The sequence below is a fragment of the Tenrec ecaudatus genome, chromosome 10, assembly GCF_050624435.1.
Source record: "Tenrec ecaudatus isolate mTenEca1 chromosome 10, mTenEca1.hap1, whole genome shotgun sequence".
NCBI lineage: Eukaryota > Metazoa > Chordata > Mammalia > Afrosoricida > Tenrecidae > Tenrec > Tenrec ecaudatus.
In genome coordinates, this window is record NC_134539.1 from 73,055,712 (window position 1) to 73,082,343 (window position 26,632).

The following is a 26,632-nucleotide window of genomic DNA, read 5'->3' on the forward strand; positions in this document are numbered from 1 at the left end:
TGTGATTACCTCAATGGTCCCTACTTCATTTTCACTCTCCTGCTTCCATAACCATCATGCAAAGTAAAACTACCCAACAATAGGTGTGAACACACAGTTTGAGAGATGCCATTCTGAAATCCACCACCGCTGATGTTCTCTTTGGAGTCTACAGTCAAGTTCAAACTCATTAGTGTGGCTTGCAAGACTGTTCACAGTCTGTTTCCAGCCTTTGCTACAAGCCTTTCCCTCTAATTTATCCTCTGCATCAGAAGTTGCAGAGGCTCAGCCACTAGGCTGAAGCATGCCCACAGATAAATTTCATTTGGGCATCCAGAATCTTTTTAAACATTGTTTTTACTGACTTGCCATCACTTAAAATCAGGATGAAAAACCTGCATATCGGTCTTTGCCTTGAGATATCCCAAGTGCTGGGTGCACTTCTCCATGACAGCAGTTGGCTGGCATAAATAGCCTCTGCCTGTCTGAACTAGACAAGCCCAGTCCAGTTTAGCACAGCCTGTTCCCACCCTGTAGACACTGAGATAGAGCCTCAAGTGCCATTATCATCAGGCTTGTTTTGTTGCTTCTTTGACATTCATTTGACCCCTAGAAGCATTTACATTTGCAGCTATTGATTCCACAGCCCACAAGTTCCTTTCTTTGACTGTGCTGTGTACCACTGCCCCCGTACCCTGGCTGCCGCTGCTCGTGTGTCATTAATGTTGCCGCCGTCTTCGTGCTCACCCAAACACCTCTCGTACAGTGCACGTGCACTCTGCTCACTCACACACGGGCACCCTGCACACAGCACTGTGAGGCCGCTTCACTCTGCATGCCTCATACAGTTCCTGATTCAAATGCTTGCACAGCCCTCTCTGCCCTGCTGTGGAGTAGATGATTATTTAATTTCCTGCCCCTCCCCTTCGTTGTGAGTGTGTTAAGAACACAGCCTGTGGCTGGTTTTTCTTTGTTCACGAGAGAGGAGTGATAAGAGGTTGGTGAGCAGGAGTTTGTAGGGGACTCGTCCTGATTCGGGAATGCCCTGTCATGAGCAGGGTCTTCTGATGTGTGCCATACAGTTAATTTCAAGGGCCTCTGCTTGCCGCGACCTAATTGTACTTTGGTCAGAGACTAACCAGTTCAGGTTGACTTTGGATTTATTCCTAGATGCCATAAAAACATTTCTGTCAGAGATAGTTGTCGAACCCAATGACAATTACCAGGCAGGGCCGTGCCGTAAAGAAGGCTTAGTGATGTTTTCCCTCTAGACTTTTCTGTAGCATCTCTGGGTCTTTGGTTACTGCTGGGCTCCAGCTGCCCTTCCTGTGTGCGATGTGCTTAGCTTCATCTTCTCCCTGTGATGTGGTGATTACTTTGTAGTGCAGTGGAGTGTTTGTCATAAAGGAACATTTGCTGGGATGTCTGTCGGTGTTTGGAGAGAAACCTAATTAATTTTGAGATGATGGAGGGATTCCAGGAGCTCACAATCTTCTGGATAAAACCACAAAGGAAATAGCTTATAGTTGGTGAAATTCGCAGTGCAATGTGAGGGTGAGTCAAAAAGTATTGCTACTAGCTTTCCCCTCTCTAAAGGCACGGGCTTATCCCATCAGCCTGCAGAAATATGTCGCTCTGATCATTGTGTGGCGCACACTCATCTCAGTCTCTTTGGGCGTCTCCAAAATAGGTCTGGTCCAAACCATGCCTTCCAAGGAGCCAGTGAAACGCAGAGTAGCCAAGTCCGTTCAGAAGGTTATGGTGACTGGCAGGGAATCCCGACAGGTCATCCTGACTTGTTTTCTTGAAGGACGCAGGATGATCACAGAGCCTCCTTATGAACAAGTTAGAAGGAACTTGAAAGTGTATTGGGAGGAATAGGCGGGGAAAACTGTGCCAAGGTTGTGTTTTCTTTTTGCTGTGTGACAAGGGCCTGGCCCCGTCTTCAAGGGAGCAAGACTTGGCCTGTAGAATGCTGTTGGGAAGCCTTACTCCTGATAGTCCTAGTCTTGTCCCTTCAGATGTCTTTGTTTCCAAAACTCAGCATTGAAAAGGAACATGAGTTAAATCCCATGAAGACGCCAGAATTACCATTTTGATGTGGTATAAATTGAAGAATCCAGAATTCGTCATGGAAGCATTAGAGAGGTGGACATTACTGCCTTCCTGAGTTTATGGACCTGTATAGAGAATCCGTCAAGAAACACTAGCTGCACATTTTGATATTTTTACTTAGTAAGGGTTGCTAGCAATACTTTTGACTTACCCTTATCATTCCAGTCAGCTGTTGATTCAGAAAACCAAAACCCAAACACCTACCATCGAGTCAATTCTGGCTCATAGTGACCCCGTATTGGGTTTATGAGGCTGCAAATATGGAGATGATAGCCTTAAGTTTCTCTCAAGGAGCAGCTGGTGGGTTTGAACCACCTACCTTACAATTAGCAGTCCAGCACCAGGGCTCCCTACCTGTTGGTGATACAGACCGGTGTTTACGTCCTTAGAGGCCTTTGGTTCAGGCTCGAGAGGGCAGAGAACTTACAGACAGTGTGCTCGAGTGGAGAGAATGTCTGCTTTGAGGAAGCAAATTATCTGTCAAGTTGTCTCTTCCTTCCTATTTCCATATCTCAAGAAAAGACTATTCAGACCGACCTCTTGGGGCTATTGTGAGGGCCACGTGAGTTGTTTGTAAAGCACCTCGCACACTGGATTCCTGCTCTTTCAGAAGGAGACCAAAATGCATGTAATAAGGAAATGAGTCTTTATATTCCTGTATTGTAGCCTAGTGCATTCATTCTCATATCATCTCGCCTTCCCCTCATGCTTCTTTGTTCTTTTTTACTGTTAGCACTGTGGTTCCAGCTCCCAGTGGCCATACCAGACACCGCAGAACATCCTACTGTGGGATGCTGCATCATCTTCATTAGCGTTGCCGGGCCTGCGCCCGTTGTTACAGCCGCTGTGACAATCCAGCTCACCGAGGGTCTGCTTTGCTGAGCCTCTGCTTCCACAAGCATAGTGTCCTTCTCCGAGGACTGGTCCCTTCCAATAATATGTCCAGACTAGGGGAGACAAGTCTCATCAGAAGCATCGTGGCTGTACTTGTGTTTGTTCTGCTGCTGGTGCATGGTACATTCAGCATTCTTTACCAATTCAAATCTGTCGATTCTCCCTTTGTCTCTCGTATTTCTTGTCATGTCCATGCCAGCGGCTGGGTTCAGCTGCACTGTGAGGAGGCATGTGGGTCTCCGTGCTGTTCTAGTGCTTTCCAAATGAGGGCCTCATCTTCCAGCGCTGTCTCAGACACTCTCCTACTCCGAGTCATAGCATCTTCATTGGCCAGGGTTGTTTTATTTTTTTAGAAGTAGATCTCCAAGGTCCTTCTTCCTCATCTCCCTAGTAAATTTGAAGGCCTGCTGAAACTTGCCCTCCAGGGTGACCCTGCTGCTATCGGAAAGACCAGTGGCACAGCTTCTGGCTTCACAGCAGTGTACACACAGCATGACAACTGACCGGCCAGTGCAGAGGTTTGGTTAGGGTCTCATTTTGATGTGAAGAACGGAGGTCATCAAGGTTCTCTACCTGCAGACTGGATACTGAGACATTGTATAATTTAAAATATGCACCATTTTCTTTTCGTCTGTGGGCTATTCCCACTTGGAACTTCTGCAATCTTATCACTCCATCTTGTGTTCAAATTGGAATTTTCCAGGAGGTCTAGAACTTTTGCCAAACAAATCAGAATGTTGAAGACTAAATGACAATAGAGAAACAAATTTAGAGTGGTTACAAAACGTAATTGATTTGTTGTGCTACAGGCTATGACAATGTAATGATGGGAGTTATGCTAGGCTGGGATTCATCTGAGTGCTTTGCTGATGTTATGTTTAATACAGCACAAGGTGCTTGTTACTTGGCACTCCTTAAAGGATCCTACTTGATTTTCTCCAAAGCCCAAGATGATAGACTGTTCTTGCTAATGACGCATTGAGAAAGGACATCGTTTGATTCTATGAGAAACTCAGTTTGGTTAGGAGGCATGTGTGCATGACAGCAACTTTGTGATTAGTCTCGTCCTCAGAGAATGACAAAGACTGAATCTTACCAAAGAAAATAGGTATTAACTTAGTTTTGAAAATAGATAGCATAACAATCCTTACAGAAAGTGAAATTATTGGTTGTGCTATCATATGTAAAAATCAGTCAACCAACATAAAGCAGACCCTTGGTCCAGTAGTACTAACTGCATTCTGTAGGAACCTTGATGCTACTCAGAGTAAAGCATTTGGTTGCTAACCAGGACGTTGGTCACCCTGACATACCAGCCCACTCGGTGGGAGAAAGCTCCAGCAGTGTGCTTCTGTAAAGATTTATAGCCATGTATCCGGTGTTTCTGTTCAGAGCTGCGGGTCTCTGAGCTAGAAACCACTGATTGGCAGTGCTATTACGTAGCTTGAAAGCTGGGTCCCTGACTACCACTACCGTCAAGCCCAAACACTCCAACACAGACGTTTGACAAGAAGGAAGCTACTTTATTGTGAGATCAATAACAAGGAGCTACAGAGCTTGCATCCTCTGACTGCCTCCCAGAGCAAAGACGAGATGGACTGGTTCTACAATTCAAAAAGGAGGGCGCATCAGCAGTCTTGTATCTAAGTTGCACAGCATTGGTTGATAAACATGTTTCCTTCATTATGGGTCATTATGCTCATGATTCAGGTGATGCCAACACAGTGGAACATGCTTTTTCTTGCAACTCAAAAGAGTAAGATTTGGTCCAGTTATTTTACATTCCTTTACTCCAGCCCGAAATCACAAGCCACTCGTTTGTTTTCATTGTTATTGCTAAGGAGACAAAAAACAAATCAAGTTAAAAGACATCACACTAAACACCTCATATAAAAACCTTTATGTTACTACACTGTAAAGACATCTTATTTCTTTTACTTGAGTAAATGTTATAGAAATTATGTCAATCCTTAACTTCTAAAAGGAAACAACAAAGGCAAATTAATTCATCATAAATTCTAGCAAGTACTACAAAACCAACTCCAAAGGCAAGCAAGCTGCATGGGCCCAGCAGTTCACTGAGACCCAGCGTGACTGCAGTACGTTTTGGTTGACTACATTCTAACTTCCCTCTCTCTGGTGTTTGGGGTCAGTTATTTATTGAGTGTTGTGTGCGAGGCAGTCCACTCAAGATAGAGTGGCCAGTAAACATGCATTGAACCGATTGCCCAAATAAAAACGTCATCACAGTGTATTTTGATGTGTGATTTGATTGGGAAAAACACAAGAAGCTAGGAGAGTAAGAGGTGTGAGACTGACTTGAGGGGTCCCGGAAAACTTGATAGGGTTTCACATACCCCTGACTACTGAAGCAGCAGGCGCTAGTTGAGGAGGAGAGAAGAGTCTTCCCAGCTGAGAAATGGGGGCACCAACCAGAGTCATGTTCTCTGTACTGTGTCTTGCATGTGACTGGCACCGTTGTCGATAAGGTTCTCAATCCTGAGATGCTTAGAAGTTGAGAAGTGCCCCACTTCCCACCTTATCGCTGCTTTAGAGAAGGGGTTGTCATCTAGAGCTTGCTTGGTGTTGGTTACTGTCCTAAGGCTTCATGGGGTAGAACTATTATTAGCTTCAGTTTTATTTGTGAGGAAGACCCCAAGGCTCAGAGCGTGGCCTAGAACTCCCGGTAAGCGGTGGAGCTGGCTTTGTGCCTGACAACTGCTGTTGCTCTCGTGGGGGAGACTCCAATGGAGGACATGTGTGTCGATCAGTCTTTCTCCCTCTCTGTACCTAGCCGCGAAAGAGCAAGTGTGCACTCGCGTCTTTGCTGTTTTTGTTTCTTGGCGTTTGCCTTGTGCTGTTGCTGCTGTGGAAAGAGAACCAAGAAGGGTCAACTTCTCTTCATTTGTGAGGGGAGAAGGGAAGTTGCGTTTGAAGTACAAGCAATAGGGTGTTGCATTTTGACGGAACTGCTCTGCCTCAGCCCGCTTTCCGATGTACTGTCTTAGCAAGGTGTGCCCTTCCATAGCCAGTGGTCACATTCACTCGACGCTATTTTAACACACGTGGGACCCTGCAAATGCTTGTTGGCGTTGACTGTCATCCCTAGCCTTATGCAAACCGGGTGCTCAGAATTGAAGGTCTACGACTTACTGTTCCCTTCTCCAGTCCTGGATTTTATCATTTACAACCTTTGGGTCCTGCAGGCTGGCGTGTTCTACCTTGTGGACTTTGCTGTCCACTCACTTAGATAGCTGCTTGTTTTCAGACAAACCTTTAAGAACCCAGATCCCATTCTTTCTAGTAGCCAGACTCCCCTTTAGCCCATTTGCTCTAGTTTTTATTTTTTCTGCTCTCTTTTGGGTTTCTGTTTTATTTTGTTGTAACTGTTTTATTTATCTTATCTATTTGTTTTAAATATGAAATCCAGAATAGGTATATGTATAGAGACAATTACTAGTTTCTTAGGGTTATGGCAGGGGAGTTTGGGGGAAGCTGGGGAGCTAGTGATAATGAGCATAAGAAATAAAAAAAATCTTCTAAAGTTGATTATGGTGATGAATGTACAACTGCTTTTAATGTTTAAACCATTAAATTGTATAAGTGAATTCTGTCTCAAAACTTATTTAAGTTGCCCATTCAAAAAAAAAAGGACAAATAGCATCTATCATTGATCACATACTAGAGGTGCCCAGAAAAAAAAAACAACCCCCCCCCCCAAATTTATGTATTTAAAAACAACCTTATCATTTTCAAAGTACTCTCCATGACACTTAATACATTTATCAAGTCTGCTATTCCATTCTTGGAAACATTTTTCACTCATCTGTTGGGATGGCTGACAGCACTGCCCTCTTTTTTCTTCACCTCTTCTATGTTGTCAAATCGCTGTCCTTTCACATCCCTCTTCATTCGGGAGGGGCGGGGCAGAAGGTGAGGGGAGCAGCATGGTCAGGTGAGTCAGGTGCGTGGGACAAGAGAAGCATGCTGGATTTTGCCCAAAAACTGGCGCACTGAGTTGGCTGCATGAGCGGGTGCATTGTCCTGGTGGCAAAACCAGTCTGTCACCTGCCACAAATCAGGCCTTTGTTGTGGCACACTGTGACTCATCTTTGAGAACCTTTAACTAGAAAGCTTGATTAACAGTCTGACCTAGTGGAATGAACTCCAAACGCACTCCAATTCGACATTCCGGAAGTTGACAGACATCCAGAAGGAGGTTTGTCATCAGTTGACATTTTTCATTTTTCGAAATGAGTGAACTACTCATAGACTTGAGTTTTTCCTTATAAGATCTTATAAGCTGTGTTCCACATCACAGCCGTGATTGTGGCATTTTTTTCCCGAGCAGGAAACAAAATTTCATAGCCATGTGCTGGTCTCTTAAATCAGTCATGACAAAAAATGAGGTTCAGGTGAAGCCGCCCTTTTAATTTATCTATCTATCTATCTATCTATCTATTTATTTATTTATTTTTGGAGCATTTTATTAGGGGCTCATACAACTCATCACAATCCATACATAAAAATACATCAATTGTATAAAGCACATCTTTACATTCTTTGCCCTAATAATTTTCTTTTTTTCCCCCCTTTTCTTTTTTTACATTTTATTAGGGGCTCATACAACTTACCACAATCCATTCATATACATTACATCAATTGTATAAAGCACATCCATACATTCCCTGCCCCAATCACTCTCAAAGCATTTGCTCTCCACTTAAGCCCTTTGCATCAGGCCCTCTTTTTTCCCCCTCCCTCCCCGCTCCCCCCTCCCTCATGTGCCCTTGGTAATTTATACATTGTTATTTTGTCATATCCAGGTGAAGTTGCTTTTATGAAAACATTCACTGATCAGAGAGAAAGTTCCCAGGCAATACTATTGGATACAATGAGAGTGAGCTGGTCATTTGCCTAGCAGATGCTACAGAAGCTCTGCTCTGCCCAATGTAATGCCAGTTTTTTGGGTTTGGTGTTTTGTTTTTTTGGTACCCCCTCGTACATTTTCTTTTATTGAGAAAAAAACAAAACACTGCCATCGACTCATAATGTCCCACTGTGGCTTTCCACGACTGTTTAGGGGAACAGGAAGCAGTTTTTCTCCTGAGGAGTTGCTGGTGGTTTTGATGAGCGAAGCCTGCGAGTCACAGCCCCACTTTTAACCACTGTAATGCCAGAGCCCTCTCCATTCAGAGAGACAGAGTCCAAAGAACTTCTGTCAGAGTACCTGGGTGCTGTGCTGTCTTCTGGACAATGGCACACTTCAAGAGAACTCCCAAAGGCCTTCCTCTAATGTACAGATATTTACCACGTGGGCTTTGCTATTGATGATTACTTTTTAATGTAGAAAAGTTAAAGCAATTTCAGTATAGGAATTGCCTAATTGGTAGTCTTATTAACTGGAATATTTTTAATGGATGTAGAGATGGATTTGTGTATGCATTCTAAGAAGTTTGTCCTTTATCTTTAAACATTATGGATGTTCCAGTTTATTGGAGCCGCACATGTCAAGCGCAATATAATGGAGCTGGTAAAAGCTGTGCGATGTTGGTCTTGCCACACACTAATTGGATAATTACAGGCAAATTATTTAAACTTTGGGTCTAAGTTTCCCTATCTGTGAAATGGAATGGAGTAAGAATACCCTTGGGGCCGCACACAGTAATGTAAATAAATTCTAACAATTTTTTTAACTTGACGTAAGGAGCTACCATAACACTAGGTGCATTAGATGAATAATCCCAGACCTTTCTTTTCAGTAAAGTGAAGATACTGTGTCTAGTTATAATGATTTGTCCTTTTCGATACAGATGTAGGGACCTTAAATGAATGGGTTTTGTGTTGGGCAGCTGACTGTAAGGTGAGCCAGCTGCTGAAACCCACCAGCTGCTTTTTGCTCCTGTGAAGCATCAGAGCCTCGGGAAACCATGTAAAGTTGCTGTGGGGTCAGAATGGACCTCATCGCTGTAGGGGTGCGCTTCCGTTTTTGTTTGGTTTTGGTATGGAACTTACTTGAATATATGGTGTTCTTTTGTTTGTTTTTCAAAATCCTGATAGGCAAACTAGCTGATGAACATGAGCCTGTTCATAAGATGAACAAATAAGAGTCAACAGATATGGAAGAAAGTATTCCTGGTAATAAACATAGATTAAGCAAGTCACATAAAACAGAAACAAGGAAAAAAAAAAAACAGAAACAAGGTATCAGTTTATTGTACCTGATACATTCCCCCTTTTAAAGTAAATTTATGCAAGCCAGGATTCCGGAGAAATACGTACAGTACTGTTCTTCTTGACAGTATAGATGCATATTACTCATTTGGAGAATAATTTGTAAATATTTATTGGGAGCCATGTTAATGTTTATGTTGTCTTGACATAATAATTCCTCTCTTGGAAAATCTATCTTAAGAAAATAACTCTCGGACAAAAAGTGTGCTTAGAAATGTTTTTAACAACAACAACAAAAAGAAATGTTTTTAACATTTGAAGAAAAGAAACAAACAACTAGCCTACAGAATAAATGATAGTACATTACTATTAAGGATTACACACAGCTGTTTGAAGTATGTGGTTTAGTGATAGGAAGGACTGTTGTAGTGAGGATAATCGTTAAAGGTTGGACTGCTATGAGGTCAGTAGTTTAAGCCTGCTGGCTGCTCCCAGGGAGAAAGCTGAGGCTGTCGCCTGTAAAGACTGGCCATCTGGATTCTAGGGAACAGTTCTGCTCTGCCCTGTCGGGTCGCTGGGCATCGGAATGCACCTTGTGGTGATTGGATTTGGTAGCAGTATATGAGAAGGCATACGAAACAATATTGAATGAAAATGAACATAATATACTATAGTTTTCATTATGCAAACATTTGTGTATGAAGGGATGTTTGCCAGGGGTTACAAATTGTGTTAACAAAGGATTATGAGAGACTTCTTTTTCCCTATTGAAGATAGTTTTAATGCTATAAAGTTATTTCAGAGCTGATTAAAAAGGAATCCTATGTGCTTTTGATAGGCGAAAATCTTGAGGATAATTGTCATGCCCTTGCTAGCTGAGAACAGTAGTTTTCATTAAAGTTAGCGTGACAGGAGAGATAAGTTAGTAGGCTAGGGGATCGTGGAAATTAGTAGGACACGAGAGCGTAGAAAATGTAATCAAAAGATCATGGAGTTTTCCCACAAAGTTTTGAAGTGTCCTTTGTGGATGCATAAGAACTAAAGAGGACTTTAAAAAGACACATTAGATTCTAAAGGGTAGGGCTATTTGTTGTTTTAGGGGTTTTTCCTCAGTTCCTGCCCCCCCCCCTATTTTTTTAAAAACATTTTATTAGGGGCTCATATAACTCTTAGCACAATCCATACATATACATACATCAATTGTATAAAGCACATCTGCACATTCTTTGCCCTAATCATTTTCTTTTCTCTTTTCTTTTTTTACATTTCATAAGGGGCTCATACAACTCTTACCACAATCCATACCTATACATACATCAATTGTATAAAGCACATCCACACATTCCCTGCCCCCCCTATTTTGTTGGGACCTTTTTATATCTTTCCCCCTATTTTTATTTATTTTGTTTTTGTTGAGGATGCACACAACCAAACACACACCAGTCGAGCCATTTGTACAAGAGCAGTGCAGCCAGCTCGACTGCAGTTTTGGTTGTACGGCCAATCGCCCCTTCCTTTCCTGCGCTGCTGCTCCCCACTGATGGAACCTCACTGCCTCCCCAGGTTCATAGTGAGTCTTTCACGCTGCTGCCCGACTGACTCCAGGCACATAGTTCTTGAAAGAGAATCGTGCGTAAGGCAGGCCGTTTTTACTAGTTAAGTTAAACTCTTGTTTTGTTTTCAGGTAACTCCAGGGGATATTTTTGTCTGAAGGTTTAAAGAATATAGCATGGCATTAGTTTCTGGGGCAGACTACTTGTTGTTAATACCGCTTCTCTTTATTTTAGAATTGATAGATGTCACATGCACCCTGCTGCTTCTAAACCCAGACTTTACCACTGCATGGAACGTGAGGTATGTCCTTCTCATCCGTGTGAGATGCATTTGAAACAGACTCCTCCTCAAGACACATGAAGACACGCATTGCCCCTTTTGCATGTGTGTGTCTGTTGGCCATCAAATTCCTTCCTGAAATGTAACATGTCTTGGTGAATGACAGTCTACTGTCTGGGCTGCGAGCAAGGTCAGCAGATCAAAACCACCCGCTACTCCGTGAGAGAAAACCCATGCGGTCTACTCTGGTAAAGAGTTACAGTCTCCGAAACCACAGGGGAACGTTTCGCTCTGAGTTGGAATTGGCTTAATGGCAGTGAGTGTGGTTGAACTTGATTTTTGGTTGGTTAAGGGTTGCTCATGGCGTAATGGGTCACACACTTTGCTGCTAATGACAAGGTCGGCAGTTCAAACCCATCAACCACTCTGGGAGAAAGATGAGGCTGTTTATTCCCGTCAAGATTTACAGTTTCAGAAACCCAGGGGAGCAATTTGACACTGTCCTAAAGCATTGTTGTAAGTTATAATTGACCAGATGGCAGTGAACTTGACAGTAGGGTTAGTCTGCTGCGTGCGTTTTAGGGGAGGAGGACAGCCAGCACAGTTGGTTGCTGGGTCCAGACGCTGGTTGGTGTGTTTGAGAAGCACTGCACGGCAGTGGGAGTGTGTATAGAATGAGGACGCAAGGCCAAGACTTCCTCTGCACGTCGTCTCACTGACTCTGACTTCTGGGGGACAGAGCACTCAGAGTGTCCGAGACCACTCTTTAGAATAGGGATCGCGTCCTTTTAGAATTCTGAAGTATTTTGATTCTGGTTTTATAGCTTTCATTTGTAAAATACTTTAGAATTGGTAAAATTCATACCAGGTTCATTTTGATAGTTGGCGTATTGTTAGCTAAACAATATCATAATGTAGGTTTAGTCCTTTGGACGAACAACACAAATTCTCTGAGAGGAAAGCTGTTTATAAATTATAAGTAAATAAAAATGAGGTCTCATTGAATATCCTGAATGAATTTATATTTCCCTATAGGAAAGAACCATAAATGATGCGCTTTATCTCTCAAGATGTCTTAAATCATATTTAGTTTGTGTTTAGACAAAGTTGCATTTTGAGTTAGTGGTTAATGGTAACTACTGGGTTTTATATGTGGCACTGTATTCTTTTTAAATGTTAGATAAACTATGGGTTTTTTCCCCCCAAATGTCCTTTCAATAATTAGTTATCAGATCCTTAGAGTAGAAAGTAAGATAAGTGCAAAATGAGATGTAAGACTTGACATTTTTACTTGATTTGAGAGTTTCTGTTTTCTTTTATGGAAAGCACCACAGAGGTTAGAGAGCAGACTGATGCCTATTAAGTAGCCCTAGTGATGCGTCAGGAGTTAACGTGTTGCGATGTTAACTGCAGGCTCAGCAGTTCAAACCCAGTAGCTGTTGCACAGGAGAGAGACGAGGCTTTCTAAAGATTTACAGCCTCAGAAATCCTAAGGTGCAGTTCTACCCTGCCCTATATGGCAGTGCGCTTTTTGCTTTCATTCTGAACTGTGGGCCAAAGACCATAGTACAGCTTTGTTTTTTCTGTAACCCTGTAGCATAATAGTTGGTAGTATTTTCTTTTGAAACTTATACTCCAGTAGGAGACTAGAGATACTAGGGACATAAGTAAAGTAGTAGATCAAGGGGTAGTGAATTAGAAAAAGGAAGGAAGGGAAATGGGGACAGGCCGGAAGAGGAAGGGAAAGTGAGCTAGGACCAGCCCGATCAATCCCTGTGGATTTAGGGCTCAGAGTAATCTATCAGAGGGAATAGCAGATGGAAAGCCCGTAGACAAGAGCTTCCTAACGGGTCTGGGTGTCAGGACAGCCAGGGAGCCAGTGTAACTGGTGGAGTATGCGCACAGGAACGAGTGCTCGGGGAGGGAAAGCTAGGGCTTTGGGTAGCTACCTAGGCCATTGTAGGAAGTTGGACTTGTACTCTGGGTGATATTGAAAGTTGTTAAATGTTTTCAAGCCAGGTCTCTTTGCTTAGAAGGGACAGTATCTTCCTTGTAGACCTCTGGTTTCTGTGTAGAAAGCAGACTCTGGAAATGAGTACCTGCAGACATTTAGGTGAGCGGGTGACTTGAAGTAGGTCGGCGTGGGCGTGGGGACAGGTGGTCAGATTCTCAGTCAGCACACAGAGGATGAACTGGAAGTCCAGCCTGACTGGGTTTGCCCTGCGCTCCTGCGAGGATGATGTTGCCACTCACTGGAATGGGGGCGTCTGGAAGAGGAGCAGGTCTGGGTGGTGGGAAGGTGGCTTTAAGAAGTCCCTTAAAGCACAGATTGCTGGGCTCCTCTCCAGAGTCTGTGCTTTTGCCCCCTTTGGTGAGCCCAGGGATCTGAGCTGGCACATGCTCAGGGTGAAACTGATGTTACTAGTTAGGGGGTCCTACTCTGACAAGCATTGCTGTACAAAGTAGTTGACGTTACAAAAATTAGTGTTGTTCCTCCTTTACCTTGTAGGTATTTCATTTTACTATATCAACAAGATGTTCCAGACTTAGGGAGCAAAGGACCTAAAACTTCAAATGCAATTTACTTTTGCCCCGAGGTTTTTTATTGTTGCTGTTTTTTTAAGGACAAATGGGTTTTTTGTCCGTTGAAAGGTAAACAGTTCGTTCATTCATTCCTTCATTAAAACTGCCACATATCTTCCGAATGTCACTTTCAGTTCCATTTGACGGTGATGCTCCCCACTGCTGCTGATCCCTACTCTGGCAACGCTGGAGGAGGGCACAGAACTGCCCCAGAGGGCCTCCCAGCTGTCTGCATGTAGGGCTGCAGACTGCCACGTCTTTCTCCCATGGAGCACTGGCCTGTCTGTTAGCAACTGAGAGCTTTATTGTGTCAGCAGGGCTCCTAAGAGCGACGCTATCAACCTACAAATAATTCTGAAATGCAAGTCCATTTCTGCATTAAAAGAAAGTTATTTTCCTTATCGAGTGAAAACTGAAAAAGACAGTACATTGTTATTGTTGAAAAGGCAGTATATTTCAGTATTTAGAAACTAATGACTCACAGTGACCAGATTTCGGGTTTCTGAGGTTATAAATCTTTACCAAACAGACAGCCTCATCTTTTTCCAAAGGAGTGGCTGGTGGGTTTTCAACAGCCAACTTTGGGGTTGCCATCTAAATAGGCAAGCTACTCTAAAATAAATGAGTCATCAGCTCTACTACAGGAAGTATATTTTAAATTTAATAAAATATTAGCAAGTGATTTGATTTTATTATTTTAAAAAATAGAGAAAATTATTCAGGACTGTAATCATTTCCTCAGAGCTTATTATAAAAAATTACCTGAGAAATTAAATGTAAACCTAAATTGTATTTACCTAAGAAACTAGTAGACGCCCACCATGCATGGCCTTGTTAATTACATTGAAACTTTGGCTGGGTTTGAACAGGTTTTAAAATAGCAGCAATAAAAATCCTCACATTGCTATTAACATGATACTTTTGCTGCTACTATTTCAGACAAGGACTGGACTATGCAGGTACTTTCCTTACTAATACCTTGTTTGGAAATTTATCCTAAGAAAGTGCAGATGAAAGAAATCATAAGCATAAATCTTATTTTTTTCCTAAAATTTCTTCTAGAATAGCACAGACTAGGAAAGAAAATAACAATATCATAAACCTAACCCACTGCCTTGGTGGTTCCAACTTGAAGCAACCCAGTTAGGCAGAGAGATCTGCGTGCTCCTGTGTCTGAGGCTGCTGTGATCGTTACTGGGGCAGACGGCTTCCTCATTTGCCTAGGGAACAGATTTGAACTGCCTACCTTGCAGTCAGAAGCTCAATATTTAACCCATCGTGCTACCAGGGTGTGTACAGAGCACCAAGATAGAAAACTATTTGTTGAAAGCATATGCATATGGACTAAGAATAGATGTGAAAATTAAAACAATAAAAATAATTTTGTTAGTGTGATTTAGTTAATGTGTTTTTTCTCTTATAGCTCAGCCGTACAGTATGTTGGTATATATGTATTTTTCTTTTAACAATGGTCTAGATAATGCCAAACCAGAAAAGCCCCTTCACCTTCTCCCAACTAGTTAAGTTCCACAGCAGATTTCAGAGCTTCTGTTTCTGCTTACTAATTTAATTTTCCGGGATTACATTCTTGATAGTGGTTCACATTTATGAGGGGGTACGGGGGAGGTAGGTGTGTGTGTGATGGAGTTCTTTTTCCCCCAAAGCTATGTATTTAAATTTTTTTCACCTACTGCTTTATTTTTTCTTTCCTATAAAGTTCCTTTATAAGGAGTCTATATTATTGTCTTTTTAAAAATCATTTTACTAGGGGCTCATACAACTCATCACAATCCATACATATGTCAGTTTTGTAAAGCACATTTGTACATTCATTGCCGTCATCATTCTCAAAACATTTGCTCTCCACCTAAGCCCCTGGCATCAGCTCCTCATTTTTCCCCTCTCTCCCCACATCCCCTCCCTCATGAACTCTTGATAATTTGTAAATTATTATTTTGTCATATTTTTTTTACAAAGCAACTTTATCACCTTCAAAGTGCTCTCTCTCCATTACACTTAATACATTTGTCAAATCTGCAATTCTATTCTTGGAAACATTTTCAAATTCAACTGTTTGAATGGCTGACAGCACCTCCCTCATTTTTTTCTTTACCTCTTCTGTAGACTTTGTAAAAATCGCTATCCTTTCATGTCCCTCTTCATTCACCGAATGCAGGCAAGTGAATAAAGTGCATGGGGCAAGAGGGGCATGGTGTTTTTTGCCAAAAACTGGCACACTGAGATGGCTTCGCGAGGAGATGCATTATTGTGGTGGCAAAACCAGTCCCCATTTGACACAAATCAGGCCTTTTTGGCTTCACACTGTTATGCAATCTCTTCAGAACCTCTAAATAGAAAGCTTGATTAACACTCTGACCTGGTGGAACAAGCTTCAAATACACTACAAGTCAACAAGTCGTTTATTCAGCAATTTGACAGACATCCAGAGCAAGGTTTGTCATCAATCGACATTTCACCCTTTTTGAGATGAGAAAACCGCACTCACGCACTTGAGTTTTCTCCATAGTGCTGTCCTGGTGAGCGGTGTTCACATCACAGCAGTTTCCGCGGCACTTTTGCCGAGCAGGAAATAAAATTTCACCACTTCACGGTGTTCTCTTCAATCAGCCATCACAAAAAAATGAGGTTCAAGCGAAACGACTTTTACAGAAAAATTCACCGTGATCAGAGAGAACCTTCCCAGACGACATAAAGAGTGAGGTGCTCCATGCTTGCCTAGTGGGAAGAATGCGAGCTACGGAAGCTCCTCCATCCACTGCAATTCCAGGTGGTTTTGGATACCCCCTTATACATGTTTACACCATGGATTCCATGGCTTGGAAGTGGGGTTTTTATAATTTTCAGTTCTTAGAAATTCACTTCACAATGGGTTTATATCCATTTAATAATGGCTCTTTTTCTTTTCTTGTACAGGAAAGAGCTGATTCTCTCTGGCACTTTAAACCCAATTAAGGACTTACATCTGGGAAAACTGGCCTTAACGAAGTTTCCAAAGAGTCCAGAAACATGGATTCACAGGTGTGTCTAATACACATTATCATAGTATTTGGAGAAATAAACACAGACTTGAAGGCAGGGTGATGTGTATAGCGATTCAGAAGGTAAATGCTATGCCAGTTCCCAGTGTTTAAATCTCGGTGCTCCCTCTTGCTCCCTGTGTGATCCTGGAAAGTCGTGGTACTTCTCCAGGTCTCCATTTCCTCATTGGTAACATACGGATAATGACCACACCTCCCTCGTAGTTGGAAGACGACACACGCAAACATTACCGTACGTGCTGGCACACATTAAATGTGGCCATAGCTATCTGAAGCCGTCCTGGAGGTTGCATTTAGAAACTCAACTCTAACGAGCAGCTGGGGTTTGGAACTCCAGGGTGTCCTGGTCAGGGTGGTGGTCATTACTAGTCTCCCGAGGAAGGTCAGAGTCATGGTCATTAGTACTATGCTGAGGAAGGTGAGGGCAGCTGAGCTAAAGGATGCGCATGGAACTAAAGGTGCAGGGGCCAGAGATGCAAACAATGTGTTTTTAGGTTAAAGGCCTGAGGCAGAGTGTCAGAATGCACCTGAGGCTCTTTCAGGATCCTGGTTTTCTGGAAGCTTCCTCGCCTTTACACCCCAGACAGCTGTTCTCCTGTGACTAATGGGACGCCAGGCCTTGCTGGTGACCGTCAGTGGGGACAGTCTCTGAGGAATCCTGAAGGGGCGCAGGACCTGACTTTCGTTCAAGGCATTGCACATCTGCAATCTTGCCCTGGGCTCACATCCCAAATCAGCTCTTCCTGACTGGAAAGTGGGGTGGCGGGCCTTAGCGAGGTTGGTAACTGTGCATATTGGCCTTGGAAGAGGGGTGGGGATGGGGACTCATAAATATGCACCTGCCTGTTTGGGGGCTGTCTTCATTTTTTTTGTTTGTTTAATTGTTTTATTGTTGTACAAGTGTCCACTATTTTTAAATAGTAAGTTGAATTTCATACTCATTTTCCTGTGTTCTCGTAGACATTTATTGTCCAAAAGAATGTTTTCATGAGAAAACATTTGCCCAGACTGAAGTAGTGAAAAATACCTTTTTAGTGTTTGTTTGTTTTTTTAGCTCTATATGAACACAAGTTTTATGTAGACCAGGAGAAATCTGTGGGAGTCCTGTTAACATAGTGGTTCTGAGTTGGGCTGCTTACTTTGAGGTCAGCAGTTTGAAACCACCAGCCACTCCTCGGGAGAAAGACTGGTCTTGGACACCCAGATGGGCAGTTCCTCCCTGTCCTGGTAGGATTGCTATGAGTCAGCAGCAACTCAATGGCAGCAAGTTTTTTTTTTGTTTGTTTTGAGGGAAAATCTGTGGATAAAGACTTGTGGAAGCCTCCTTAATGAGGTCACCAACTGAATTGCTTTCCTTCTAGATTCAGTGCAGTAGAACAGGACCTTGCTTACTGAGTGCTGGCATGCAGTTTCTCGCTTGCAGACAAATAGACTTCTGATAGAGGGGGAAGACAGAAGGTGAAGCATGCACATGCCTCTTCTGCCCTTGCACCCACCCTCCCCAAATGCACTCGAGCAAACACACAGACTAGAGGCCTTTGCATTTCTGGGCCAGGCTGGCAGGTTGCCTTTGGAGTTGGTGGTGGTCTTTGTGACAAGTTGCTAAGCCCCAGGTGGATTTTTCTTCGCTGTCTGCCCCTTGTTTTCTCTTGTTCATGCTGCCAACTTTAATTATTATGCGGAAAGAAAATCCCTTAGTCCCCTTCCACCCCTACCATCCAGCCATCCCAAAGTGGGATGGGGTCTGGGCTATGGACAGGTCTTCGATGGAAATGAAATTAAGATCAAAGACTGCCTTTTTTCTCCCCCTGGGCCTTACATTTTTTGCTCCTTCCCCTCTGTCACCTAACCAGGCGATGGGTGCTACAACAACTAATTCAGGAAACCTCCTTGCCTTCCTTTGTGGCCAAAGGAAACTTGGGAACCATCCCTGCAGAAAGAACCCAGCGGCTGAGACGAGAAGAGATGGAGGTCTGTGGGGAGGCTGCTGGAAGGTACCCAAGCAACTATAATGCCTGGTCCCACCGGATATGGGTTCTGCAGCACGTGGCCAAGCTAGACGTCAAGGTAGGCTGTTATTCCTGCCTCCTGCCTCCGGCTTCCCTTTTAGTCTTCTGGTGGTGGTTCATCCCCCGAGGAACTTCAAAGGTCCAGGAGTCGGGGAGTGTTGTGACAGCTGAGACCTCCAGAGACACCCCAGCACTTTTTAAAAAGAGGTGCATTCCCTGCCAGTTCCGTTTTGGGCACTCTTAAGGTAGAGCCCAGCACCACAGTGATACAGTAGATAGAGCACTCTGCTGCTGCTGCTGCTAGACAGGTCAGCGATTTGAACCCACCAGTCTCCGTGGGGAGAAAGCTGTGGCCGTCTGCATCCACACAGAGTACAGCCTACTCCAAGATCACCATGAAGAGCGTGGACTTGACAGCAGTGGGGGAAAACACTGGTAGACCAAAGGCAAGTTTCATCAGTCAGGGAAGACTGCACCTAACTCACTTAGCCCTGAAGCAGGAAGGGATTATTAAGCCATACAGAATGGAATTTGTTATTTCTTGCTGGTCTTGGCTTATGTGATTGAAGGCACTGAGTCAGCTGGTTGTCTTTTCCATTTACTCCCTGGACACCAGAAGATCGCAGGTTGTCCCCTGATGTGGCTGAACCTCTGAATTACCAGTGACTCCTACTTCACACCTCAGTTGAATGCAGTGGGAACGAGGGTGGGGTGTGGAAATGGGTGGTTTTCACATGTTCACAGTGGTTCTTCGGTTGCCGCTCAGGTTAGATGCTGCCACAGAGAATTTTAGTGGCCTGGACTTTGCCGCAGTTGTCCTGCTTCTGTTCATCCTAAGGAGAACCAGGCACCTTTGCACAAACCAAATACACTCTAACATGGAGTCTTTCCCAATAGATACACTACACGGGCTCCCATACCGATTAGGCTTACTGCCCCCTTTCCACAAAAGACATTACTCACCCTAGCCCACCCCAGCAGTGGCAAGCTTTTGCCCAACATCTAGCATGTAGTGTAGGTATCTGCTCTGTAGCCAGTCTCAAAAACCCCAGGCACCACCTCCATGGTTTGAGCTTGGAATCTTCCTGTGTCTCCCCGTAGGTGGTGCACGTAGTTGGGGAAACACTGCTGCTCTAGTGTTTTCTAAGGTACCAGAGTGCCATGAGAATCGCAGCTACCTGTCTGATGGCTTCCTAGCCCGGGGGACCCCGAAGAGATGGGATCCCAAGTGGTCCTTTCAGAGTCACGGGGTCCTTTCAAAGTCCCTCAGCTTTACTCACCTCTCTCCCTCTCTCTCTCTCATCACCTTGTCTCTTTCCACACACTCCCTTTTCCCCTTCTTTGTACCCAAACCAGGGGTTCCTCCAGGACAAAGAGAGTTTGAAGACTAGCCTTTTCCTTCCAGGTCACGGGACTTTGAGTTTCGAGGGGAAGCCACTTAGTGGAATAGAAAGCTCAAAGGCTTCAGGTCACATGGGCCTGAGTGCAGATTCCGAGGCTCCTGGCTTGGTGTGGAAAGATTGGCCTTCATGTTTTCATCTGTGAAAAGGGAGCTCCTCTCCCTGCCTCTGCCGATGGTTGTGAATCAGGTACTCCGCTCACACCTAATAGCGAGTCAGAGAGTTTCCTGTCTCTTCCCTCCCCATAAATGGATTTCAGTAGAGCTGGCCACGCACGTGCTTGTTATCAACAGTGACAAGCAGGGGCGCTCGTGCACATGGAGGTGATCCCAGGTACAAAGCACAGGGAAGGAGCTCCTTGTCAGGCTGGGCTGAGTGGAAACAGCTGCCCGAGGGGCTTGGGGAGTGCGTCTAGATTCCATGGTAGTTTGCGGGGGCAGAGTGCTGCAGAGCAGAGGAAGCCAAGAGCTTTGGAAACTTTCCTGCCAGGATATCGACCTTTCCCAGGGGCAGTCTCATCAAATCAAAGTGAAAGACACATTTTGGTGACTGGATACTATCAGGTAGATATGAAAGAGGACGACTCATTAGTGGTGTATTGTTCAGCTATCTCGGTCCCCTCTCCCTGCCCCTGCCCCTGCCCTTGCCCTTGCCCTTGGAGGGATTGGCATTCCTACTACATATATGTTGCTTGTATGGTAGTGAAAAACTAGATGCAATCTAACCCTCCATTACTAATAATGAATTAGTTACATTAGAATCTGTCATATATTAGAATAGACTGTTGGTACTAAGAATGTTTTAGAAGATCATTTGAGTAAAAATAAAATAGGTTAAGGATATAGAAGTGAGTCATGGGGTGGGCCTAATTTATATTATTAGCATTGATTGAATTAACACTGTTGTTTAGAATAGTGCCTATTCTAAATACATAGCAATTGCTCAGCATACTGCATGTTTATACAAACACATACATAATACTACTAGAGTTTCCCTCCCCCTTCTGTACTTTGTATAATAAGCATGCATTTTCTAGTATTAACAATCTCTAGTGAATAAAGAATGTTTAACAGTACTATGAGGTGGAATTATGAGTGGTGGTTCTCTTTTCTTTAATTAATATTTTGAAAGCCTCATTTTGCAGGTTGGATGAGAGGACGGAGTGACAGTCCAGCAGGGTAGTTACTCCTGGGCACCCTAGTGGTGATGCACTGACCTGCAGGCCACAGTCAGTGGTCGGTTCAAGCTCACCAGTTGTCCCATGGGAGAACACTGAGACTGCTCATGTGGAGATCGAGTCTAAAACCCAAAGGGACAGTTCTCATCTGTGTTGCATGCTCCCTATGAGTCGGAGTTGACCTGATGGCAGTGAGTAGTGGAGTCCCTGAAGAGCTCATGGGGTGTGTCCCCTGGAAAAGCACATGAGACCATTTCTAGAGACGAATAAATACTAATAAATAAACACACGAAAATATGCTCAGTATCATTAACCATGTATCACTGCACTCACTGCTGTTTAGTCAATTCTAACTCATGGTCACCCAAGTTAGGGTTTCTAAGGCTTTATAATTTATCAGTCTTTATGGGAGGAGACAGCCTCATCGCTCTCCTGCACAAAGGCTGGTAGATTTGAGCCGCTGGTCAGTCTTCACCTGAGAGGACCACTAGCACTTCTGCTGAGTCATTAGAGAAATGCAAATGAAAAGCAGAGCTACCACTTCACAGCAGCTCTGATAAACCCATTGTCTTTGAGTTGATTCTGAGGCTTAGTGATCCAATATAAACCGAAACACCCACTTCCATTCCTCAGGACTGATTCACAGCGAAGTGACCCTCTGAGTTTCCAAGATGGAATTTGGGAAGCAGAGAGCCTTCTCATTCTTCCACAGAGGAGCTGGCGGGCTGAATGCTGACAGGTAGTCAGCAGCCCCACAGCATAAGCAGGGCTCCTTCAGCCACTGCAGAAAGTTTGGTAGCTTCTCAAAAAGCTCCAGCAACTCCACTCTCAGGTGTACCCCACAGACGTGATAACAGGCCCTGGAGCAGGTAACTGGAACCGGAGCAGACTCAGCAGGGCCCTTCACAGTAGGCTAGAGGGGCAGACAGCCCACGAGGCGACCAGTGCATGGACACAATGTGGATGTCGTGCCGTGTCACTCAGCCACGAAAAGGAGGGGCTGGTACACACTGCAGCAGGCAGGAACCCCGAAAAGGCACCGAGTGAACGTGATTGGCGCCATTTGTGTTTATTGTGACTATTTTTGGACTATATAATAAGCAAATTCATCATAGTTGCCAGCAACTGTGTGACAGGATCTTGACTTGAAAGAGGTAAGGAGTTTCTTTTGGGGTGATGGAAATGTTGCGCACTACTCTGAATGTACTAAAGACACTGAATAAGTGAATTGTGTGGTACATGAACCACTGAAACCTTTTTGTAAAGCACCAGGTTAACATGGGAAAGGGAAGCTCTTAAATGTGCTTTCTCTTAGTTGACTGCACAGGGGGGGCTTCAAAAGGCTCACAGGTAATGGAATTAAAAGATACTAACATGGTTTACGAACTTTTTGGAGCCCCTTGTATTTGAAAGCTGTTCGAGTGTCCCAGCGGACTCTGACTCGCAACAACCCTGTGGGACAGAGTAGAGGCGCCGTGGGTTTCTGAAACTAACTCTCTGCCGGAGCAGAAAGCCGCTTTCCCCAGGCAAACCCCTGTGTTTTGCAGTCCCACGCTTACTCACCTCTTGGTGGAGACCATTCCTGAAAAGCTGCTTCATTGGGGCTTTGCCCCTGGTACACAGGCGTCTTTCTCCCTGAGATGTGGGTCTTTATCCTTAACGAACCTAAGAGTACAGATGGAGAAACACTTCCTGTCTGTAAGGATGGAAGGAAAAACGCCAAAAAATCCTTAATCCTCCTCGCCTTGGCTCATCACCCTGTGGCACCTTCCTCCCCACCCCCCACCACATGTACATTGATAGCTCCCTTCCCTCCTTAGCAGCTATTGAACATGTTACCAAGAAGTTACTCCTAAAGACAAATTGTTGCCAGGTCTCTATAGGTTGAAAACCTTCATCAAGTACTGCGTGAGCAGTGACTATCCAGGAAGAAAAATGACATATTTCTGCTTTTGAGGAGCTTTACTTTCTAATTCGGAAGGTGAATTCAATATGGAAGTACTATGCTTATGCCATGTGTATAACACGAATAAGGTACTGTGAGCTCCACTGCCTGTGGGCCAACCAATCCGGGTGGGCTGTGCTGGAGGCTGGTGCAGCCTGTCCCCTTGCATTGCTGGCGTTCGATAACCCATCCGGGCCTGCTTTGCTTTAGTTCCCGAGCTACTGACTGTTGGTGACCCACCCTGCTGCTTGCCGCCTGTGGGCAGACTGCTTGCCTTGTCCCAGGGAGGACTCTGCTGTCTGTTTCCCTGATTTTGGGCCCGGCATCCCATGTGAGTTGAAGGACTTCCAGTGCATCGACTGCTGCACGACGTCCATTGAACTGAGCCCTCTTACTGCTGTGTGGACTAATTAGCTGTTACATTCCTTCTTACTGTACGAACCTGTCCTCAGACACCATACATACTTGTGTATAAGCCAAGTTTTTTAGCACATTTTTAATGCAGTTTTTGTGGTAAAAGTAGGTGCCTCTGTTGGTATTTGGGTCAGCTTATACTCGAGTAAATATGGTATATATAAAGTCATAAGGGTTGTGTTTCATTTCTCTAGAGAACCCTGATTTAGAAACCACTTAGTAATTAAAGGCTATTATATGTTGCCACATTTTGGGTTGAGTAGAATTCCTGATCTTGCCATTTAAGTTAGACGAACGATTGCCACACCTATTTTAGATGGCACCTGTAAAGCCGAACAGAATGTTTGCTTTGCCCAGGCTCAGCCACTTGGCTTTTTGGAAATTTTTTCTTTAATAATTGAGCTGCTGTTAGGTTTGTCTTTTAAATTAATTGTAGTTCTTTCCAGATTGAAACCTAGTTCAATTTAAATTTTACTTAGGCTCATGTTAATTCAGACAAAGGACTTACTGTTTGGGCAAGCATACACACCTAGAGGAATTAGTTAGGTGTCTGGGTATCTGTTTATTGGTTTATCCAAACTGGTTGCAATTTTTAGAAGTTAGAAATAAGCCAACTTTCTTTTCTGAGCAACACCAATATAAACATTAACGTTAGGGCTTTTGTATCTTAAAATCCCTGGTTTTAAAAATCTAATTGAAAACCTTTGATAATGTTTCCAAAATTTACATTGGGTGGTGATTACAAGTGTTGCTGAGAGGATGCTATAATGAATGAATGTCAACACACATTTCTTGTTCTAGTTAAAGTGGATGGCAGTGCCCCGCGGTGATCCGGGGCTGCAGAAGGAGATGCCTGTGTTGCATCCTGCACTATAGGGCAGCACACCAAAGTGTTTCACTGCCAGAGGAGCACAGAGCAATTATTTCCCCCTGAGAAAGGGGTGGGAGGACAAACAAGTTTGGGAACCTATGTACTAGATAGTTTGTGGGCCCATGATGATTTTACTATTACCCTTGAGAAGCCCAACCCCACTTTTTTTTTGACGTGCAGTCAGTCTTCCTGTGCCCCTTTATCTCTTTGACACTTAGTTTAGTGACATGAAAGCTAGACAGCTGGACTGGAGGCTGCACCCTAAATTTGTTAACCGCTGACTGTGACTTTGAACATAATTCCTGCAGACAGCAGCCTTGTGACGTGTAGACATCGAGACTCACGCTACCTGAGCGAGTAGAAAGCCGCCTGGGTGACCTTGTGGAGTCTGAAGTACACACACCTCCTCTGCCATCAGTGCTGCACGCCCTGCACTCCACTGATGTGCCACCCAGCAAACCTGTGAGCATGTGGTCTCTTTGTGGTATCCACTGAGTTCAAGTGCATGGTGGTGGGGTGTCAGGGGAGCCTTCCGAGGGTCTGATCCACAAGTCAGCACAGTCATTTCCACTTCATTCCACCATGGACGCACTCTTGACCCAGAAGGTGCACACGAGCCAGTGCACTCCTGTGCCCACCCAGCAGAGAGATCAGTGACGACATCCTCTTTAAAGCCTCTGAGAGCCTCCTTTTAGCGGTGGGGTCTAGAAGTGAAGGGATAGTTCGTGAAAAGTAATGTAATCAGAAAATATGTATTTTGTCACTGATGTATCATTTCGGTGGCAAATTTTAATGTGCTCTCTGAATCAAAGCAATTTATTTGTGGAAGGATTGCTGAAATATTTTAGACAGTGCTATAAAGCGATTTTTAAAAATCCAATCTGCCATTTCATAAAAGCAAGGGAAAATGTAAGCTTTCCAAGATCATTAGAAAGAAAGATATATGCTGGTGGACAAACAAAACTTTCACCAAGCGAAACTTAAAGATGTTTGGCAAAATAGACTCTAATCCTGCATGTAAAGCAAGGCCTATTGTAAAGCTGCCAAGTCTTAACAAAATAAATGCAGTTAAGTTTCTATCAACGTACTACTTGGATGTATTATTCCACTTAAAAAATTGATTCCTAAGTTCATTTTGGAGAGTAAGTTTTAAGAATAGCTGAGGAATTTTTAAAAGAAAAATAGGGACAGTGTATACTGCTAGATATTTTTATTTGTAAAAATTGAGTCACTAAGAGGGGGAAAATGAGCTGATACCAAGGGCTCAGCAGAAAGCAGATGTTTTGAGAATGATGTTGGCAACAAATGTGCATGACACCATGGATGGATGTATGGATTGTGTTAAGAGTTGTGCAAGCCCCCAATAAAGTAATTTTTTAAATGGAGTCACTAAAACCCTCACTAGCATAAAAATAGAGTTATGGAAAAGAATATAAAGCTCAGGTATTGATCATAATACTCTATACAAAGGCATTAATGAGAAATATGATGTTATCTAATTAAAGGATTAACTAATTGTTCTGTTTATTATGCTAGGAGCAGTCGTAGTGGTCTAGTGGGTTACTTGTTGGGCTGCTAACTAGAAGGTCAGCAGTTTAAGACCACTGTCCGCACCCAGGGAGAAAGGTGAAGCGTTCCACTCCCATCAAGGTTGCAGTCTCAGAAACCCACAGGGGCAGTTTTACTCTGTCCATGACTCAGAATTGACTAGATGGCAGTGAATTTCATTCATTATCCTGGTAAAATTGTTTGATGTTTTAGAATATAGTTAAGTTAGCTTCTTACTGCACAGAATATACCAGATGGAGTACATAGGGGTCAGCGGACAGACCACCTTCTTCCTCTTCCTCTTATCCCCCCTCCCCCCCGACCCTATATAAGGTGGAAAGCATAAATAATCCTGAGAGGAAAACAAAGGGGCAGACAGTGCTGGAGGGGAAGGGAAAAGGGAGAAGTGGAGGAAGGAGGAAAGGAAGTACAGAGCTAACAAGCCCAGGGATAAGGGAACAGCAAGAGATCTAAAACCAATGGCAAGGAGAGCGGGGAATGCCTGGTGGGGTTTGATCAAGTGCAATGTAGCCAAGAGAAATTATTGAGAGCTGAATGAAGGTCAAACATGATAGTGGGACAAGAGGAAAGTAAAATGAAATAGAGGAAAGAACTAGGAGGCAAAATACAT

At 43.8% G+C, this 26,632-nt stretch overlaps 1 protein-coding gene and 1 long non-coding RNA gene across 2 annotated transcripts in view; one reads left to right on the top strand and one right to left on the bottom strand.

Annotated features, from left to right (window-relative positions):
* PTAR1 (protein prenyltransferase alpha subunit repeat containing 1) overlaps window positions 1-26,632 on the top strand; it is a 63,521-nt gene that overhangs the window by 19,598 nt on the left and 17,291 nt on the right. The window contains exons 3-5 of the mRNA XM_075560556.1: window positions 10,950-11,016; window positions 16,513-16,617; window positions 18,491-18,704. Coding sequence (XP_075416671.1) covers window positions 10,950-11,016; window positions 16,513-16,617; window positions 18,491-18,704 — 386 coding nt within the window. The remainder of the gene's footprint in view (window positions 1-10,949; window positions 11,017-16,512; window positions 16,618-18,490; window positions 18,705-26,632) is intronic.
* Window positions 4,713-25,136, bottom strand: LOC142459214 (uncharacterized). Its single transcript, XR_012786458.1, has 4 exons — window positions 24,803-25,136; window positions 22,787-22,888; window positions 21,263-21,455; window positions 4,713-4,824 (listed from the first exon to the last, which is right to left on the bottom strand). It is a non-coding gene; the product is annotated as an uncharacterized LOC142459214 (long non-coding RNA).